The 20,961-nt window shown below is 42.7% G+C and overlaps 1 protein-coding gene across 2 annotated transcripts in view; it reads left to right on the top strand.

The window, feature by feature from the left end:
* The window catches only part of LOC109484216 (receptor-transporting protein 4-like), a 48,311-nt gene extending 27,660 nt beyond the window's left edge, over positions 1-20,651 (top strand). For both annotated transcript variants that reach the window (XM_019787463.1, XM_019787464.1), the window contains exons 3-4: positions 10,778-10,957; positions 18,337-20,651. In XM_019787463.1, coding sequence (XP_019643022.1) covers positions 10,778-10,957; positions 18,337-18,492 — 336 coding nt within the window. In that variant the 3' untranslated portion in view covers positions 18,493-20,651. The remainder of the gene's footprint in view (positions 1-10,777; positions 10,958-18,336) is intronic.
* Positions 20,652-20,961: the final 310 nt, after the last annotated feature.

Raw genomic sequence — 20,961 nt, 5'->3', positions numbered from 1 at the left:
TTCTTCAAGGTCAGGTATAGATTAGATAGTTGTATCCGTCTGGTAAACATCCTATAGCGAATTACCTGTGACAGGAACTATGGAAAACAACCTGTAACGCCCGTAAGGTGTTTTGCATAATGCATCACATACGAGTATTATCAATTGTACCTCCAGACCAGGTGGTGTTATAGTTTTTCCTTCTTGCGTAGACAAGACCAGGTGACCAGAGATGACTATACACATCGGTGAACTTTTCAACATTGATTTTAATTCGTCTGTAATTGTGCGATTTCTATTGAAATAATTCAGAATATGAATGTAATGCTCATGACTGGTACGTCACCAAGTGTTGTAGCAACACACTAGTTCTGTATTTGACGTATGGCTCAAACAAACAACGAGTTTGAGCCATAAGTCAAAGGCCAAGATGTGGTCCTACTATTGTAACTTTAGAACGCGTGGTGAGTTCTTTAACTTACTTACAAAGAAGGATTCTCGTTATTAAACATTCACAACCAAAACGTAAAGCTCCATGCAAGTCTGCAACACCCACCAGTGGTGTGCATATGATTTTCGAGGTTGGGATCTCCGACGGGTTTCGAACCCCTAGCCCTGTCGTTCAGGAGCGGAATAGCTAACCACTACACCACTCCACACCACTTTTTGCAGACCAGGATTGTTTGCCAATGATATGACATCGTCTGCAGCGCCCTAGTCTTCTCAAACATCACAATACCTACGTATATCATTACTGTAACTCCTTTGTCCTGATCTAGGATGGTCTGCAATGTTGGCCATTTACATATCAAATCATAGTTCAACTTCAGATTTTCTTAGTCACTGACGAAAAGTAGTTGATGCTCCTTGAAACATTTTTTTTTCAAATCTATCCAGTTGCTTGAGTATCAATTTCCTTGTGTATCTCATTACCTGGCTGTCTAACCCTTCATTGTAGTCTCGTATACCGCTCATGTGTCTAGATGGAAGCTTGTCAGATGGAAGGACCAGACAGAACTTTCTTCGCTCTTCTATGGACACCTTCATCCTCAGGCCTTGACCCTTGTAATGTGCTCACTTGACGTACATGCGGTGGTATAAATGTCTACAATGCAGGTGTTCACAAATTACTCACCTTAGACACAGACGGCTTCGACAGGATGCCTTTTAGAAAATGCGGTAGCCAGAGTAACGCTTTGTTGAGTGAAGAAACCTGTCCATTGGGACCATACCTATGTATGGGAAGCAAGGGTGGTCTAAACGTAGCAACAATGGACCTGATTAAGTTAAGGTCAATTGTGGAAAAAGTAAAAACTGCGCAAAAGAGTGGTAGTCGTTTTCTTCTCTACCTACAATTTCTGTTTGTTGCCTTCAAAGCGTTTAGATCATGTTTACTTAGTTACTCTTCGTGGCTAATCATCTTTTTATTTGCTTTACGGGTACAGTATTATAGAGTTGACGATAAAACCAGTACAGTCCAAACAATCCTATGCTAAAAGTTGTAATCAACGCTTGGTTTTAAGTTTAAGTCCCACTCATGAAAGTGGACTATACACGTGTCGTCACACATGAGCGGTATTGTGGCTTTAATATGTGAAATCCAATCCCTAAGAACCAACTTTTTTTATCCTTATATATTAAAGGTTGATGTAAAGGCCCTTTCAATTAATACATGCCTTTAAAACTTGTCCGAAGGGTGACAGCCTGAGGAAACAAAATGTCGCATTTGCTTCACCGAGTTGTACTCGAATGCTCGGAGTCTGTGTAATGAAAACGATGTCGTAGTCAGTCGGGGAAGGTTTTAATGTGCTCGTACTGTAACTGGGTGTTACGAAATGGACACCAGGAAATGAAGAGGATCATGTGGAGACATTTAAACTCACCATTGATCATAACTTGCACGGAGTGCGTTTCAGGAGTCAGACGCGTACGGGGGTGGAGTCCAACGTGCGTTACGCAGTGTGGACAACAGGGTGACCCTACTTAGTCACTCCACATAAAATCATGCTTGGGACAGAAACAGCGAATAATGATGTTGTAAACCCAAAATGCCATGTCTCGATGCAACCATATACGTTGTCTTAAGCATCTTTTGGGATTGGATAGCAAGTTTTTTATTCAAAACCACTTCTTTTTTTTAAACGAGCCGACGTTTCGATGACCACCTGCCATCTTCATCAGGGCTAATATGACTGCTTTACTGAGCACTGTGTTACTGGTTCACAGTGCACTGAAACTATTTTAGTCTTGAAGAAGACGAAGATGACAGACGGTCATCGAAACGTCGGCTCGTTTTTAAAAAGCGGTTGTGAACAAAGAACTTTGCTAGCCATTCCCCAACCTGATGATGTTATTTACGGGCATACTTGAGATGAATCCTTCAGATTTCAATGTCACATTGAATGGTAGTGTTTTCCATCTTGGTAACGTGTATCAGCATCATTAAACACCCCCGTACTGCACTGAAGTCTTGACAACGACTAACACTTGATGTGTTCAAAGTTGTTGAGTAAATCACATGTTTGAAAACGCAGCGAAATCTCCGTGGTTTGATGTGGAAGTGTTTTGATATCGGCGGGATGTGCCGCCGACGTGTGCCCCATCTCCACGCTGTCTGGGTGCGCGTGGGCAGGGGCAGCTCGCCGCCGACCGCCACTTCACAACCCACACGTTTGCGTCAGCCCAGCAGACGATATGGACCTCAACAACATCTTCAATCAACGGATGCACTAAATTAAAATCTGAGAGGCTCTGATTCTGTTTGCAGTACAAAGAAACCCGTGATTCTGCCGTGCAGTACCTTATGTATCGCAGCTTTAACTCTGTCTGTCTACCACGTAGCACAACTAAAACTTCTACAGCCGCTGGTGCTCTATCCACTGGACTGTTTCTTCCGTCCATCCAAAGGTATTGTTGTTGTTTTGTGTATATAGAGGACTGCGTTGAGAAGTCTCACCCAACTATACTATACTATACTGTACTTTACTGTAGATATCAGGTTTTATTTGCTTTTCTATAGCATAACGGGAAGTATGTTTTCTCCCATTCACACACACGATCGTCTGTCTAATTTCTTTGGTGCATCATTGTACCATAGTTAACCTTGATTATGCAGATCCTACGCATAGAAAATAATTGACTTACATTTGTATCAATAGAAATGTATGTTTGTCATTATATGAAAACCATATGTGGGTGTTCTGACCGTACAAACACAGTCCCGAAGTTCCATCTCCCTTTTACTCCCGTTTTCTGTACAGGCGATATCATTTTAGAGTCTAAACAGTACTCTCTAAAGAGTGCTGGGAAATGTACGCATGTTGAATGTGTTCTTTTTGGCCTTTTCTGTTTTGTTTCATTGTCCAATATCCTTTTCTAACCAAAACTAAAACAGCCGTAACGTTACAAGTAGAAACTGCCAGACATATGGTCCTTGCTACAAACTCATGCAATGCTAAATTTACACTTTATAGCAACTGTAGCTTGAACATTGAGTCTAAGGTCTTTGCTACTTTTGTATAGATGTAATTGCTGTGATCAGTGAGAAAAGTACGTGTGCCAATACACTGATATCAAGAATCTGCGTTTACCGTGAGTGAAAAAGTTTGACCAAAAATTGTAATTTTAGGAAAGATGGCAGGCAGAGAAAGCTTGGTTTGTCTGTGTCCAAAGTTAGTCCTGGATTCTCTCCTTTCATTCTTCTATATTGAGTGTTTTTAAGTATTTGACGCGACATGTATAGAGCATATGTTACGGAATATAGTTATCTGAAGCACGTGTAACCCACCGGAGAAACCATATCCAATTATAAGAGTTTATTTCGGATACATAGCACACAAGAATATTGTTGTTCTCCGCCTTTCAAGAGGCTTGCATAAGGCAATTAAGTACCTCATTTGAACCACAACTGCAAAGAGACATTGTGCGTCTTCTTTGCTAATAGGGTAGCCTGTCATCAGTATAGGTGAAGGAGGGACAAAACTGCATGTCAAAATGTCTTTCAAACAATGGATGATATCGTGGTTTCAAATTGCCAGATTTAGCTCATACAAATAACTTCTATAGCAAGAAAGCCTTCGTGGTTGGGAATATCGTTGTTCGTTGCGAGTGCTGTTAGCTTAGCCCGTTGAATCATGTATTGTGGAGTTTCCTTGCCAACGAGTTTTCGATGACACAACTAGAATCATATCTTTAGGTGTTTCGGGAGGAACTAGTTCTAAGTAGGTAGGTAGTATTCCAATATCATGCTCCTAGGAATACTTCAGAGTTGAGTTTATAATTTGGTTCTGTACCAACTCCGGTTTTATGCAAAAACATGCAGTCTTTTCGAGCTTTCTCTTGCCGTACGACAACCTTTGGGCGATTACAGACATATTCCGTTATTTCCATGTTAATTTGTCCTAATTTTTCTGTACTGGTTCCTGATAACTTCCCCTACTTCTCTGTGGTAGTCTGATGAAGCTTCCATCCAACCTGAAACGTTTTCTTTTGTGTAGCTATATAGCGTGTCACTCAACTCCATCCTCATCCTGTTTACTTAGCATCTTTGGGTTACTACTGAGACATTCCCCGTTATTTCCATAATTTGTCCTAGTTTCTCTGTACTGATTCCTGATAACTTTCCATACTTCTCTGTGGTAGTTTGATGAAGGTTCCGTCCGACCTGGAACTTTCTTTGTGTCTCTCAGCCCACATGCCCATCCTGTTTACTTTGCGTACGAGACCAACCGGTAATAACCGCCATTATTACATGAACAGTACTGATCGTAGCAGCAGAGAATTGGCGCAAATTGTGGTTTGTGTTACCATATCAATGAAAAGGAAAATTTACTTCTAAGGGATCGCGTTTTGTTTTGTGGTAGCCTTGAATATCAGCACCAAGGACAGGGTCATGGGTTAGTCTCCTTGTTGTTTCGTAGCAGTTTTGGATATTAGGACCAAGGGCAGGGTCATGAGTTAAACTCCGTTTCGTTTTTGTAGTAGTTTTGGTTTTCAGCACCACGAACAGAGTCATGAGTTAAGCTACTTTTTATTTTGTACCAGTTTTGAATATCAGCACCAAGAACAGGGTCATGAGTTAAACTACTTTTTATTTTGTACCAGTTTTGAATATCAGCACCAAGAACAGGGTCATGAGTTAAACTACTTTTTATTTTGTAGTAGTTGGAATATCAGCACCAAGGACAGGACCATACTTTGAACTCTTTTTTTGTTTGTTTTGTAGTGGTTTTGGTTTTCAGCACCAAGGATCCAGGGTCATAAGTTAAGCTCCGCAAACATACATCGTTCGATGCTTTCTTCCCCGACGATATCGCCATACGTCGTAGATTTGGGAAGAAAGAAAAAAACGCGGGTGCAGTAGTTTGGAAATTTTAACTTCATTTTCAAACAGTTGCGCCCGTTTATTCTCAAATCAATAGTAGGGTGCGTAGTCCAGTGCCCCTGCTTCTGGACCAAGAAGTTGGGAGTTCGAATCCCGGCTGTTGTTGCTCACCCGCCATGCACGCTACTGGAAAGGGTCGTAGTACTTAGGACGGAACGTTAAGCCGTGGTCCACTGTTCATTGTGCTTGTCGAAAAAAGGGAATTTTCCCAGTACAGTTAACCTGTAGATACTGTACATAGCGTCTGACTTCTATTACGACCAGTGGGGGATTAGCTCTTCAGTATACTATCACCGGATCGAGACCACTTTTCTTTCCTTTTGCACAAAGAAAATTTCAAACCGTGAGCTGTGCAAAAACATACCACCGATTGCTGAAATAATACGACAAACGAGACTACGTTTTGTAGGCCACTTTTTCGAAAGAAAGAACAAGGATGCGGTAGTACACAAACTCTTACTGTGGAACCAAAGAGAAGTCGCGGAAGGCGACACCTGACTTACAGTAAACAGCTAGAAGCTGACAGTGGAATGACTCTAAGTCAACTGCCTGCAGCGATGGAGGATAGATAGAAATGGAAGCAGACAGTCATGAGAAGACTCCGAGAGATCTTGACGCAGTGAGTGAGTGAGAGTGCACTGTGCGATCGGTACGGAAAACCCTCCATTGTAGGTGCACCGTACGGACACTGTCTGTGACACGGGTTTCACTCGGTCATAGCAATTTATCGCTTTATAGAAATGATTGACACAAACATGAAGCACCTTAGAATCTCTGAAGTGCCTAATTATTGGGACTAACTAGACCAGAATCCTACCAACTGTCAACAAGGTATTGAAAGACTAACAATAATCGCAGAGCTACCTGCCGAGAATCACACACGTCGTTTACCTGTAGATGCCGAAATTAGGGCGCAGGTTGTCTTCCGTATCAAAATGGCTTAATTGGTAGGTTCTACTTGCTTTGCTTGTTTGGTCCTGAACACTGAAATAACATGAAATACTGCAAATCACTTTAGTTTTCACTGACACGAAAAAAATCCTTTTTAACATACACTTCGCTCCCACAACTGATATGGCCGATGGATCTACGACCTATAGTTTTTTATGATCTATTTTTACATTTCATCTAGGTAAGAATGTAATAAATTCAGTTGCTCCATATTTGCTGCGGTGTCTTCTGCAATATGATATTCAAACTATCGTCGATTCGATATGGAATAGACACAACTTCACGAAAGTTACGTGGCATATTTTTCATGTTGAAGTTTTCTTTGAAGGTTTTATAGATTATTTGTTAGCAGCTGTCATTCGTGTTTCGTAGCCCCTTATATGTACTAATGTCTCTATCAGTCGCAGTATCTCAAGAATTACATAGCCCTCAATTTACATACAGGAGAGCCTGTTGCATGTTCATTCTGGAATTCTAAGCTGTATTCTGTAGACCGAATCAGGTTTTTAGCGGAGTTGCAAAGATGAAGACTTTGCATCGAGGAGTTCTCTGTTTATATCTCATGATCAGTGTTTCTGATATGAGCTGTTGACGACGAAAATGGCCTACTTGATAAAACATTATGTCTGTGTGAAGCTGGTAAATAGGAGACTGGACCTTCTTTTAATCGATATATATGAACCTCCGAACATGTAGAAATCGGTCAGAAGAGCCACGGGATAGCTGTGCCGTTATAATTTACTTATAACGGCACAGGAAATATGTTTCTATAAGAGTAGGTACACATCGAATGCCCGCTGCGTTCGTTATCATTGGAGCGATGCTCTATCAAATGAGTTCCAGTTTTTCCATAATGGCCGCTTGCTATCATGAAATAAACTCATATTTATGCCCTGGTGGGGACAGCAGATGAGATTGCCGGCCGGACAAACCACGTTTTGTATTTGTTGTTCTCAATCTACACGTGGCGTGCCAAATCTGTCATCTTTCAATAAGGTGCAAATCATGGAGACTAGATGGTGTTATATAAGGAGTCATAGAAGTTTTATGTAAGAATAATTGATTCGCTCAACAACCTTACTGTAACTTAGCTGTCGTTCAAAAACCTTGCACTAGCTTAGCTGTCATTCAACAACCTTGCTCTAATTTAGCTGCCATAGGCTAGCGCGCGTATTCCAGTGGTAACCTCGGAATACAGAACGTTAACATCGGCCAAAGGAACGATGGCATTAATAATACATGCATAGGACAGTTGTGTCGTTATAATTATGTTTCTATAAGAGTAGGTACACATCGAATTCCAGCTGCGGTGGTCATCATTGGAACGATGCTCTATCAAATGAGTTCCAGTTTTTCCATAATGGCCGCTTTCAATCATGAAATAAACTCATATTTACACCCCGGGAACAGCAGATGAGATTGCAGGCCTGACAAACCACGTTTTGTATTTGTTGTTCTCAATCTACACGTGGCGTGCCAAATCTGTCATCCTTCAATAAGGTGCAAATCATGGAGACTAGACGGTGTTATATATGAGTCATAGAAGTTTTATGTAAGAATAATTGATTTGTTCAACAACCTTGCTATAACTTAGCTGTCGTTAAAAAACTTTGCTCTAGCTTAGCTGTCGTTCAACAACCTTGCTATAACTTAGCTGTCATTCAAAAAACTTGCTGTAACTTAGCTGTTGTTCAACAACCTTGCTGTAACTTAACTGTCATTCAACGACCTTGCTGTAACTTAGTTGTCGTTCAGCAACATTGCTGTAACTTAGCTGTCGTTCAAAAACTTTGTTCTAGCTTAGCTGTCGTTCAACAACCTTGCTCTATTTAGCTGTTTTTCAGCAACCGTGCTGTACCTTAGCTGCCGTGGGTTAGCGTGCGTAGTCCAGTGGTAAGTCGTGAGTTCGAATAACGGCTGTTTCGCATGCACGTCACTGGAAAGTGTCTTTCTGCATTATGAATGCGATTCTGACCGCCTGCTTTTCTAGTTTTTCTTAACTTTCGAAGCCTGTGCCCAAGAATATCTCTAGCCAGTCTGTATCTGTATCTGTATAGCCGGTATAACCGCCCTACGGCGTAACACACCAGCTTTGCAGGCAGGCGGCGCGGCAGCAGCTGGCTACATCACACCGGACGACGTGTTAACCTAACCCTTTAACATCTAACTCTAGACATTGTTTAAAGCTATCTAATGATAATGCCCCTACTGTACTTGGTGACAGCGAGTTCCACTTTACGATAGGAAAGAATGAATTTTCGAACACCTCAATCCTTGGTTGATAACTCACGTTCTGGTATGCAAAAGCAACAGAACGTTTCCCAATTGAAACATGTCTTAAGGAACCGTTAACATGCATTTTTTACATTCCAATTTTTCAGATTCACTCTTTTGATAATACTTCTACCGTATCTCACTTGGACTCTCAGGAACCAAAAGTCGTAAGTTGTATGTAAAAGTGTCTTTGCAAAAGTAACGCAGTGCGTCTCCAGGTGACCCTCCCCCTACTCCACCCACAAGCCGCTATGAACTAACTTCCCGGAACGTAACGCCTCTCAACAGTACATTCCTGGAAACCTTATCACATAATGATTAGTAACTATTACGTTTAATACATGTTGTTTAAACTGATACATATGACTGATGTATTTTACCTATGCAACCATCAAGAACTTTGTTTTAGTATGTAACCTTAAGAAGTATACGTATTTGCTCGAAAAAGTTCCAGTATAGTAAATTTTAATGATATGTTATATATATTAATGATATAAGTTTAATGGAAGGTGTTAATTTTTATGGTTTTATTGGCTTACGAGTTCATTCCGCATCTCTATGGAAACAGGTATAAGCAGGTTTCCAGGAAGTGAGCTGAAGGATTTGCTCTTTAGGAAGATCTTGGAAGACATTTCATGTCGATAGCGTCTTCCGATCGCTTGGTGTTTGTTTACAAGGTTGCTATGGCGACAGCTAATGTGCGACGTTTTCGCGGTTTATCGTGACGCGTGGTCTGACCGTTGGCATTTTGTGAGCCGGAAAAAACGGTTAATATGACGTATTAAACCGTCAGGAAATGTCAAAATGTCATGACTTCATACATGTACATGCTACTCTTCCAATGATGTGATGTCTTTATCAATCGCCCCAAAATCACTGCATATAACTGTAGTCTCTAACGCGATAACTAAATTGGGAAATGTAGACACCAGTGTATACTTACTCCAGTGCAGGGATAACAACCGTGGCGTAGTGGTAGAGCGTTCGACTGTGAATTCATGAAACGGCGAGACCCGGGTTCGATCCCAAGTTGTACCCGGAACATGTCTGGACATGCGCCCCGACGTTGTGTCCTTGGGAAAGGCACTTTACACAACTTTCCTCACTCCAACCAGGTGTGAATGGGTACCTAACTTCGGTTGGGGAAAGCCGTATTGAGGTCACCTGGTGGCGCCGAATGGCAGCCGCACAGACCTTTGCGACAGTTCCACAAAAATGTGTGGAGCAAATATGTTATATGTATCATGTGATTGTAAACCCTGCATCAATTCAGTGCTATAAAAGGCTGCGATTACACGGGTAACATTTGACCAATAAACCATTTATTATCATTATTATTAAGTATGTTCAAAAAATGTCCGGCACTTTCAGAACAACAAAGAAACCGGCATAGGGCAAGTTATGTCCTTGGTGCTGAAATCCAGGTTAAGTGATAGTCTTGTGTAATACATCATAACTACTCCCATAACTACTATCCAGTATTTGTTTTGCTCCGTCGCCAGCAATGCAGTATTCCATTCATTCATTCGTTCGTTCATTCATTCATTCATTCATTCGTTCATTCACTCCTTTCTCAGATTAAAACTCATCCATGCATCCATTCAGCTATTCATTCATTCCTTTGCCTCTCTCCCTCTTCAGCAATGCGGGAATTCATTCATTGAATCATTCATTCATTCATTCATTCCTTTTGCCTCTCTCCCTCAGCAGCAATGCGGCAATGCCTTCATTCATTCATTCATTCACTCATTCATTCATTCATTCATTCCATTTGCCTCTCTCCCTCTCCAGCAATGCGGCAATTCATCCACCCATTCATTGATTTATTCAGTCAATCAGTCAGTCATTCATTCATCCATTCTTTTTGCTCCTCTCCCTCTGCAACAATGCGGCAATGCTTTCATTCATTCATTCCTTTTGTCTCGCTCCCTCTGCAGCAATGTGGTAATTCCTTCCTTCCTCCCTCCCTTCCTTCCTTCCTTCATTAATTCATTTCTCTCCTGTAGGAATGCGGAAATTACCTCCTTCCTTCCTTCCTTCATTCAAACATTCATTCATTCATTCATTTCTCTTCCTCTTCAGCAATGGGGTAATTCTTTCCTTCCTTCATTGATTGATTGATTGATTGATTGATTGATTGATTGATTGAATAATTGACTAATTAATTAATTAATTTGTCTCCCCCTGCAGCAATGCGGTAACGGCTGGACGTCCATGAAGGGGCGGGTGATCTTCTGGTACTACCTGAACCCGCAGGGCGTGCCTGTCCCAGAGGGCTATCTGCACTTCAAGTTGTACGGGCAGCAGTGCAAGAGGTGTAAGAACGGCCGCTTCGAGATGGCCATGTGGTACCCGGAGGAGGTCGTCAAGGTAAGACGTCCGCGCGGAATGTAGTCCAAGCAGATGTAAGGACGCCGCCAATACGTGCATACACAGTGAGCCTGAAGGTAGCATCATACATCTGCTTGGAGAGTACATGTATGTATGTGTCAGAGAGTAAAGAGACTCTTTTTAACAACCAGGTCTTTCTTTTTCAACCTTCTTTTAACCTTGGAGACGTACAGTGAGTCTCAGTAACAGTACACTCTTCGGCCTGAACCGCTTTTCAAGAGTTCAAGGGGAGTTTCAAGAGTTCAAGAGGTCTTTTATTCAGTCGACGTTTTGGTAACCGTCTGTCACCTTCCTCAGGGCAATTCTGACTGGTTCACATTGCACTGCAGCACAGGTGTCGCTGCTATAGATGCATTCGCATATGTACAATATTTACATATCTACACATATGCGTGGTTACAGGGAACTGTAGCAACAATGCGGTCCCAAACGTACAGAAGCTGTATATATACATAATTGTGGTCATTCATTAACAGACGCGATCACCGAACCTCGGCTGAATAAAAGACTTGGTTGTGTAAAAAGACTTTCTTTACTCAGTGTCTTACCAAACTAATGAAACTATCTACGGAGGTACATATGATGTCAGTTGATAATGCATGGTCAGACAAATCGAGAGGTAGGATTCAATACATAAAACGTCATCACATCGAAGTCTTGGCCGTCTCAGTACTGAGGTAGCGATGTCGGTAAGTCTGTATCACCCCCCGTCCTGGCTGTTGAGTGACGGTTGGCAAACGTATACATCAGGGCTCTTCAACCATCACTGAACAGAAACGAGGGGCGATAGTGCTAGTCTATACCAGACTCCTTTTGCAGGCTGGATAAATAGTAAACACCGGCCTAAAAAGGGGACTGGGTCCATTTGCCTGCACAGAAATGGACCCTCTCTGGCCGGCCAAAGCCTCTGGCCAATTAAATCCCCTTTTTAGGCCGATTTTTACCATCTATTCAGCCTGCAAAAGGAGTCTGGTGGAGACTACGATAGTGCGCTGAGACATCAAACTGTATCAAGATGTGGTACAACGTACTATATTAACGAGGGCGGAAATTTCTCAGAACAGGTTACGTCGTCGGTATCTGTATTGGGACATTCCTATCCTGGTTCCATCCTATTACGAGAGTGAACGTGTCTGAGCCACGTTGCTTCATTCCATGCAGGAAAGGTTTTCTCCTTTCTAATAGAAGTATCATCAGGTCATATCCCTGATATGTAAGATTTTCTCAATTTCAAACGTTGCAGTGTTTTACATATTTTATTACGCTATAAACCTACCTGGGTTCATGATGACATTTGGGGAGTAAAAGATCAACGTCGTTACGCCGCGAAAACGTGTTGGAAACCGCCAACTTCTCGGCGCTAGCGCGGATCGCGGCCATGTTGTTTGTTTACATCTTTTTTAGGAGCCTCCTAAAATATAGCGGGCCTGGCGCAACTTATTCTCACGCTGCGCTGAGTCGCGGGAAAAAAATAGCGACGCTAATATGTTGAAAGTTATTGAAAATGACAATCTAGATGAGAAAATTTCAATTACTTACATTTACAATTTTGGCGCAAAAATCATACATAATATTGCTTTAAACCTGCGGCTGACAGTGTCTATGTAAAAGTATGCTGAACCTATCGAAGTCTGACGTCATGAATTTGGAGCATCGCCATGTTTTGGTAGCTCAGTACTTTCAATTCCCGTTTCTTGCTCCTTGATTGGAATTCATTTGTAACTGGTTGTTGAATGAGCATGTTGGCAGAAAGCAGCGCCGAAAGGTTCTTGTGGTTACGGTGTACAAGGGTCGACATGTGCACAGCACGGGCGCCTCGGATTAGCGGTTTGATACTTAGGCCGCAGCAAGTAAATTCTACGGATCGAAAAGGCGAAAAAACAAGGTGGGCCAAAAAATTTTGACATCATAAACCTTGTTGAACAAGAAATGATAGCTATGTTGAGCTATGTTTACTGCAAACTATTACAACATCCAATTATCATTGAAAAATAAAGTTTTTATCACTATACAAACGATTTTGATTTAGTAAACATGACATATAAAAGGAATGAAATACATCACTGTATCAAAGTAAAAGACCAACAATGAATCAAAGCCTTGTCTTGTCTCCTCTCTTCATATTTATCTGCCATCCACGTTCCGGCATGGCAACGGATCTTTGTCCATTTCCGGAATATTGACCACTGTCAGAGGGCAACAAAATTTCTTGTTTTTTTTCTCCAAAATCAGGCAAAAATTAATGCGCGCACTGATCCATGAAATTACTTGCTGTGGCCTAACGCTAGTGACGGGGTTGCAAAATTCAAACGTTGACCCAGGTGTCACCTTCCTGTTTAACTTAACCGCATGTTGACGTAAGCATTATATTTGGCCAAATCAGTAACTACAGAACCGTCGTTAACTTAACATACACGAGGTTGCACAATATTGTACTGGGGGATGAATATTTGCTAACAAATTATGATATTTTGCATCCCAAAAATGGGTGGCAAGACGCCATGAAAGTTAGCTATCGCGCCTAATTCAGTTTCTATTGAGCAGCCTTTACGTCTTTGATTAGAACAAGCAGCGATAACATCGTAGGCATGACCCTGTACGCAGCCTGGCTTTCGCATCGTATGGTATGCTTATCTTTGGGCCATGGGAGCGCCGTCTAGCGTCAGACGTCTTATCTGCAGGAACACATGCAGGAACATATAAGCAATTCTGACGTTCAGATCTGATAACCTTGAACTCTACGTGTTCACTCCCATCCGATTTATTCTTGAAAGCCCTCCCACCCTTGACCAACTTTAAGGTATCTTCTTGTTTACCGGAAATTCACGCAAGGTTTCTTCTTATTTATTATCGGAAATCGTACAATACTGGCGACCACCTGACACGGCGGCCGCATGTCTTATGCAAAAAGAATGAAGGTGTTCTGAACGCAATATTAAATACTTATTGATTTCTCACTTAAAACACTGATTCAAACTTTCCAGGTATAGTTCCGCACACACAGAGAATACAGAGATGCCGGGCTCAGCAAAAGTGTGACGTAGAACTTCCGTCTATGGACACGAATCCTCCAAATTTAATTTTTTCACGGTTATGAAAATGTAAAGCCTTTTACACTTGTCTTTTGCACTTCTCTTTTATCTTGTTTCTTTTTTTATACACAGTATTTTCTATTCTTAGCTATCTTTTCTTCTTTCGTTTTTTTTCTTTCCGAGTACGTGTCTGTCTTTCCCTCGCTTCTCTTGCCTCTGCGTCTCTTCAGACGTCTTTTCTTGGGTCTGAAGCACGTCCTTAAATTTATTATCGTACAATCCTGCTTCAAGCGAACCATCCATTCATTGTAATGTGTGGAAATAACAGTATGCACACCTACTCGCTGACAACACTCGCACTAGTAGGTACGAAAACAGCCTGTGGTTCTACTGAGGTAGTAAACCTGCCGCTCAAACTTCCGACTTGACCCGATCTAAGGACACTCATAACAAATTGCTATCTGCTGTCACGGCTTGGGTGGGTTCATGTGCAAAACATCACCAGCTCTTATTACCTCCGGAAAAGATTAACATCGTCTTCCGAACTTCTAAGCCCCGGCAATGACGTGATTACATGTCCTAATCTGCTGCCCTTATTTTCGCGACGGGTCAAGCTTCGGATCGGGACCGGGGCGTCTTTTGCTGCTCCTTATGGGGAAGTCTGATGTCTTGACAGGATGCGTAGTTTTCGACCAGGGGCTAAAAAACACATTGAAGAATCCCCGACAATTGAAGCTGTGTTGGGCAAAATCATCTGTCGGGGGAGCTCTTGACGTCACAAGTGCGTCACGCAACCATCTCTGGCTTGCGGAAGTGCGTGAGAGCGAGGGTATGACGTCAACGCGGGGCATCTCTAAGGATTTCTTCGCGGCGAACCGGCAATGGGATCTTGATACCATTTCTTAGGTGATGACAATTATCGACGGTATAAAAGCCGGACCTTTCCGGGACGACAAAACGCTCTTGATCTGCCCTTATTAGGTAATAACCATGGAAACTGAATCAACCGACAGCGCGCCTGCTGACGCAAAAAAAGTCGTCTGACAATTCTGGCGGGAGCGGTCCTGAGCGGAAGAGGGGAAATAACCGTGGCCCCTGGGGGGATCCCGGTCTCCTGTTACACTAAAAACTGCACAACGTCATCTTTAGACGTCAATGTTTTAATCGGAGGAAGGGGGAAACGACCTGAAACGTTGGACCAATGGGGTGAGCTGGAGCCTGAGTCGTTGCCCTTTTATGGTATTCCGACGGGAGTTTCCGCACTTTAGTTTCCGTCCATGTCNCTCGCTTCTCTTGCCTCTGCGTCTCTTCAGACGTCTTTTCTTGGGTCTGAAGCACGTCCTTAAATTTATGATCGTACAATCCTGCTTCAAGCGAACCATCCATTCATTGTAATGTTTGGAAATAACAGTATGCACACCTACTCGTTGACAACACTGGCACTAGTAGGTACGAAAACAGCCTGTGGTTCTACTGAGGTAGTAAACCTGCCGCTCAAACTTCCGACTTGACCCGATCTAAGGACACTCATAACAAATTGCTATCTGCTGTCACGGCTTGGGTGGGTTCATGTGCAAAACATCACCAGCTCTTATTACCTCCGGAAAAGATTAACATCGTCTTCCGAACTTCTAAGCCCCGGCAATGACGTGATTACATGTCCTAATCTGCTGCCCTTATTTTCGCGACGGGTCAAGCTTCGGATCGGGACCGGGGCGTCTTTTGCTGCTCCTTATGGGGAAGTCTGATGTCTTGACAGGATGCGTAGTTTTCGACCAGGGGCTAAAAAACACATTGAAGAATCCCCGACAATTGAAGCTGTGTTGGGCAAAATCATCTGTCGGGGGAGCTCTTGACGTCACAAGTGCGTCACGCAACCATCTCTGGCTTGCGGAAGTGCGTGAGAGCGGAGGGTATGACGTCAACGGCGGGGCATCTCTAAGGATTTCTTCGCGGCGAACCAGCAATGGGATCTTGATACCATTTCTTAGGTGATGACAATTATCGACGGTATAAAGCCGGACCTTTCCGGGACGACAAACGCTCTTGATCTGCCCTTATTAGGTAATAACCATGGAAACTGAATCAACCGACAGCGCGCCTGCTGACGCAAAAAAAGTCGTCTGACAATTCTGGCGGGAGCGGTCCTGAGCGGAAGAGGGGAAATAACCGTGGCCCCTGGGGGGATCCCGTCTCCTGTTACACTAAAAACTGCACAACGTCATCTTTAGACGTCAATGTTTTAATCGGAGGAAGGGGGAAACGACCTGAAACGTTGGACCAATGAGGTGAGCTGAACCGGAGTCTGAGTCGTTGCCCTTTTATGGTATTCCGACGGGAGTTTCCGCACTTTAGTTTCCGTCCATGTCAGATTACCCTGTGTTCTGGCACTGCAAATTACCTGTTGCATACAGTTATCCAGTAGACATGTCCACGCTATCTTGTGTTGACGCCAGGTTCCGTCGTGTTATAATGACATGTACATGCTCCTCGACTTCACGAACAGTTGAACCACTGCGCCTTAGCGTCCCAAAAAAGAAGAAAGATGAGAAAAGAAAAGAAAAGAAAAGAAAAAAGATCGCCACTGTTCACGTGAACGTTTCTCATCAATTTAACAAGCCGCCTCTGCGTCTACCTACATACTTTTCACTGGCTTAAGATTGTCTTTTCATTGGAGTTACTAAAGTTCTCACTGAGAAGCGAATCCCTAAGGCAGAAGCTGGTGTGGTCTTATTGTCTGGTGTCTAAAAAGAAGTCCCCTGAATTGGAGGCACAGCTGTGATTTGGTGCGTTCTCTTTCGAGCTAAACTGTAAACATAAAAGCTCCCAAACGTCATTTTGTCAATGGTAATAAGCTTGTATGTGTACTTAACTAGCCCCTCCTTTTTACCAGTTTCGACGTCAGTACGATACTTTTAAAACGCTCAAAACTTAAATTCCTCTGAGTTAGGTGTGGTCTTGCTACTTACCTGTAAAGAAAGCACGTTTCAAAGAAGTCATTCGGATCAAATAAATGCTAAGGTCATCGACACGACACACTCACCCAAAACTAGCTGTCACAGCGTCACCTTGCGGCAATGTTAGAAAGTCTAACGAACTTGCACATATTAGGTGTTTTGAAAACACTTGATTCCTCCATACCAGACTAAACTGTTATAACAATATTAACATAAATTGATCGATCCCGAATGTCCATCACAATTAAAAGTTCAACCAATGAGTGAAGGCAATTTGCGGTTCAACCAACGAGAGAGTGGCTGCAGGCCATATTTGTATCTTTATGTTTTGACGTAGGTGGGCGGGGCTTCAGGATCGGTCTTTTGTACATGTTGTACGTTGTACATGATTTTTTCATCGGTATGGCTTCCGATGTGAAGGGAGTATTGACGTTACTGATATCTGTGCTGGCGTGTGGATAGGATATTTCAAACAGTCGTCGATAGATGGTGATGGTTTGTTTGCACGTAGACACCCGGAAGGACGGATAGAATGTTGGGCGGCTTCCGTCGTTGTACGTGCAAGATGTGATGCCTTTATTATACGTACAGTACGTCTAACAGATCTTTGTGAGGAATGTATCCGGTACTGTCTTTATGACGTGACAAGCTAAAAGACAAGAGATATTTTTCTGGGGCTGATGTTCGATGATTGGCCTATCTAGATCTTTCGACCAGTCACTCTGGTCTTCTTAAAAAGACCGACCCATTTGTGCGTGTTGGAAACAAAGGTTTTAACTTTAAACATGTAACTACCAACACAAGAGATTGTTCTGACCTAGAGTTTTTGACCAGTCACTCTGTTCTTCTTCAATAGAACAAAATTTTTAATTTTAAACATGTAAGTACTCGTACCAACGCAGATGAACTACCATGGTAGTGTACGGCCTCCTGTTCTTTTTTGGTCCCTGGTCAACTTTGAAATGGGATTTCTTGATTGAATCAACACCAGACGACTAACAAGGCGTTGCAATATGGTGTTACACTCAAGTCATACACTTATCTTATAATGCCACACCCAACATAACAAACAGCATTGGAGTGATATGTATGGTTTACTTTAATTTCAAAACATTTCTTGTTATACGTCAGTGAAGGTTAGACATCCAGGTAATAAGATACGTCAAAACAGTTACTCAAGCAACTGGACATGAGTTTGGAAACGGTCAGGCGTTTCAGGTAGCATCCACTACCTTTCGTCAGTGTCACTAGAGACTGCAGGAGAATAGCAGGTTTATAAGCACGGACTGTTGATTGATATGCGACTTTGTAACAATTATGCGAATTTGTGAAGACAAATTTGAGACGTTTTCTTGTTTTCCGTCCCCAGGTGCTAGGGAACGTGTACAACCGTGTGGGGCAGACGTACTACGGCTTCTACCAGCCGCCCCTCAGACAGGACCGCCGGCCGGGCAAGCCTCGCACCCAGCACAACGCCGAACTGTGCCAGGCCTGCAAGGACGGCGAGTGCACCAATGCACACTAGAGCGGCGGCGCCCCGGAGGCGCCTGCCACCCCAGGCTATCCGTACGGTGTAGCCACACGTTTTTATACACAAAGTGATCATTCATAGCCTCGTACCCACCCTAGTCTAGCTCCGCCTCGCTCCTTTGATCGCTGTCCTGCCGAATCTGAGATTCTGCTTGTAGGCTATCCTTGCGGCGAACCGGAGTTAGGACAAGTGTGGATACGAGGCTAGACCAATCACGAGGGCAGATGAAATTTAAAATGATGGACTATAATATCATTGGTTGATTCCAATGCCAAACCGACCAATAGAATTACAGATTAGAAAACTACTCCGGCGTCACTGTTCCTTATACTATAGATGTTTGAGCTGGGCTCTCTTTGCTTCTAGTCTCTTGACGAGTTCTGTGATCTCGATTCAGCTGAAGTTTAGTCATGGCAAAGGTTTAATAGGGATGTGGAGCAGACATGGTTGAAACACAATCCTCCTGGAGTGATGTCAGAGGGACTTGAATACCCCGTCGACTTTCCGTAAGTACTTCCACTTACCCCAAATCAATTCGACGCAATCCCACCACTTCATTTAAATAATCTATATTTGAACAACTCATTTCCGAGCTCGAGGGCTAATTGCAAAGGAATAATACACAGGCAGTATTACAACCTATCAACTGAAGGTACAAAGCGATGAGCCGTCATTCTATTTGTTGTCAGCTGTTGGCTATCATTTCATTGGTTGTCTGCTCTTGGCTAGCATGTCATTGGTTGCAGAAAATTGGCTGTCACCTGATTGGATATCAATTTACCATCTTTAGCTATTGGCTGTCATTCAGGCTTACATATGAGGAATCAACGGCTATCCTGTGACTTTAGCATTCACGAAAACAAACATCTAGACGTCTCATCACCAATATTCAGCGTAGTGTGATTCTTGTTGGTCGGTAAGGCACTGTGTTTGTGTGTGTAAATATATCTACTGAAGTGAGGGAGGGTTATCATCAGAACACTCCATCTGTCCTCATCTAAAGCCGCTCGTGCCACAGACACCACCCCACCGTGTTCCGTAGTCTCACAACATTCAACTTTTACTTTTATTGAACTTGTAGTAATTTCACTTAGATTATTGTTAAGTTGTGTGCCTAAAACTTAAAGAATGTCCATTTGTTGTCCGTCTATTTGTTTGAATGAAACCACTTTGACCTTCTGCTTTGCAATTATATGATGTCATCAGGTCATAAAAGTTGACGTAGCGCATGAGTTAAAATGAAAGTACGCACTTCAGAAGGTGAAAGTGGTTGGGTCCAAACGACTGAACTCAGAGAAGAGTTATGACATCTTGAATCTAAAGCCCATGTCACACATAGCCGGATATGGCCTCCCGAACACAAGCCGACCTTCCCGCAACCATGGTTAGGAGTAGGTCCGTGGTTGGCTGGTGTTCGGCGAGGTCGGCAACTGTTCGTTTTTAAAATGTTTAATACATTCGGGTGTGAACCGGAAGTTCGGCCATAGTTAGCTGGTGGTTGAGAGGTCAGCGGTGCTCGGGGCGTGTTAGGGGATAAAATTTGACTCAAATTTAACTCACATTCGGCTCGATTCATATGAAAATGTAGCTGTGGATTAAATCAGGCCAGCTCCTGAATTTCAAACTGTCAACCTTGGTTGGTAGTTGGGCCTAAGTCCTTAATGTGTGACAGGGGCTTAAGAAAAATGGTTGACAACGGCAAACGTTGGTCAACGACACTAAAAAAAGCTTCTCAATTGGTATTGAAATGCGTTTTTGTCCAAGTTTGCGAGTTTTAGAGCTGGCACACACTTTGTAATGTAGGGTGATTTGAGCATTGGGGCCAAGGGCATATTACTAGTTCTAACACTCTAAAGGCAATGCTAATGGTATAAGCTTGTGTTGTACAGGGTGAAAGCCGAGGGCGAAGGGAAATGTCCATCGGTCTGCTTTTGTCATTTCAAATGACATTTACATGTAGTCTGTAGTACTTACAGTAATCTGCAATTTTTACGTACAACCAAGAGGTGTTGTTCTAAGCATGCATATGTTGATATTATGAATTATTTGATTTGTAACTTTGTTTGTTTGTTTGTTCTTGTTTGTTGTACTCCTACAAAATGTGTCATGTTGACATTTATTGCAACTGAGGTGAAAAGCTGTTGTGGCACCAGATAGGGTAAGACGTGCAAACGCTGACAGTGAAAAACATTCAGAAATCGTCCCTTTTTCGTAACTTTTAACCACATCTGTAATCGAAACCTTCTTTTCACTACGAAAGCTTCCCTCCAATTTGCCCCTGTCATTCTGTATAAGGTCCCGGAGAACTGAAATGAGTATTGCTGACTTGAAATTCGCTGAGAGGCGTTTTCCACCCATTCATTTTGACCGTTGCCAACTCATAAAAAAGATGGGGGAAGTGGTTTAGAATTCCAACAGCATCTCCTTGTTCTCCTACTAGTTTTGTGCCAACAACATTATTCT

Source organism: Branchiostoma belcheri, unplaced genomic scaffold (assembly GCF_001625305.1).
Source record: "Branchiostoma belcheri isolate BF01 breed outbred unplaced genomic scaffold, Haploidv18h27 scaffold69, whole genome shotgun sequence".
In the NCBI taxonomy this organism is placed as follows: Eukaryota; Metazoa; Chordata; class Leptocardii; order Amphioxiformes; family Branchiostomatidae; genus Branchiostoma; species Branchiostoma belcheri.
Note: the sequence above shows the minus strand (reverse complement) of the source record. Positions and strands in the feature narration are given on the sequence as shown.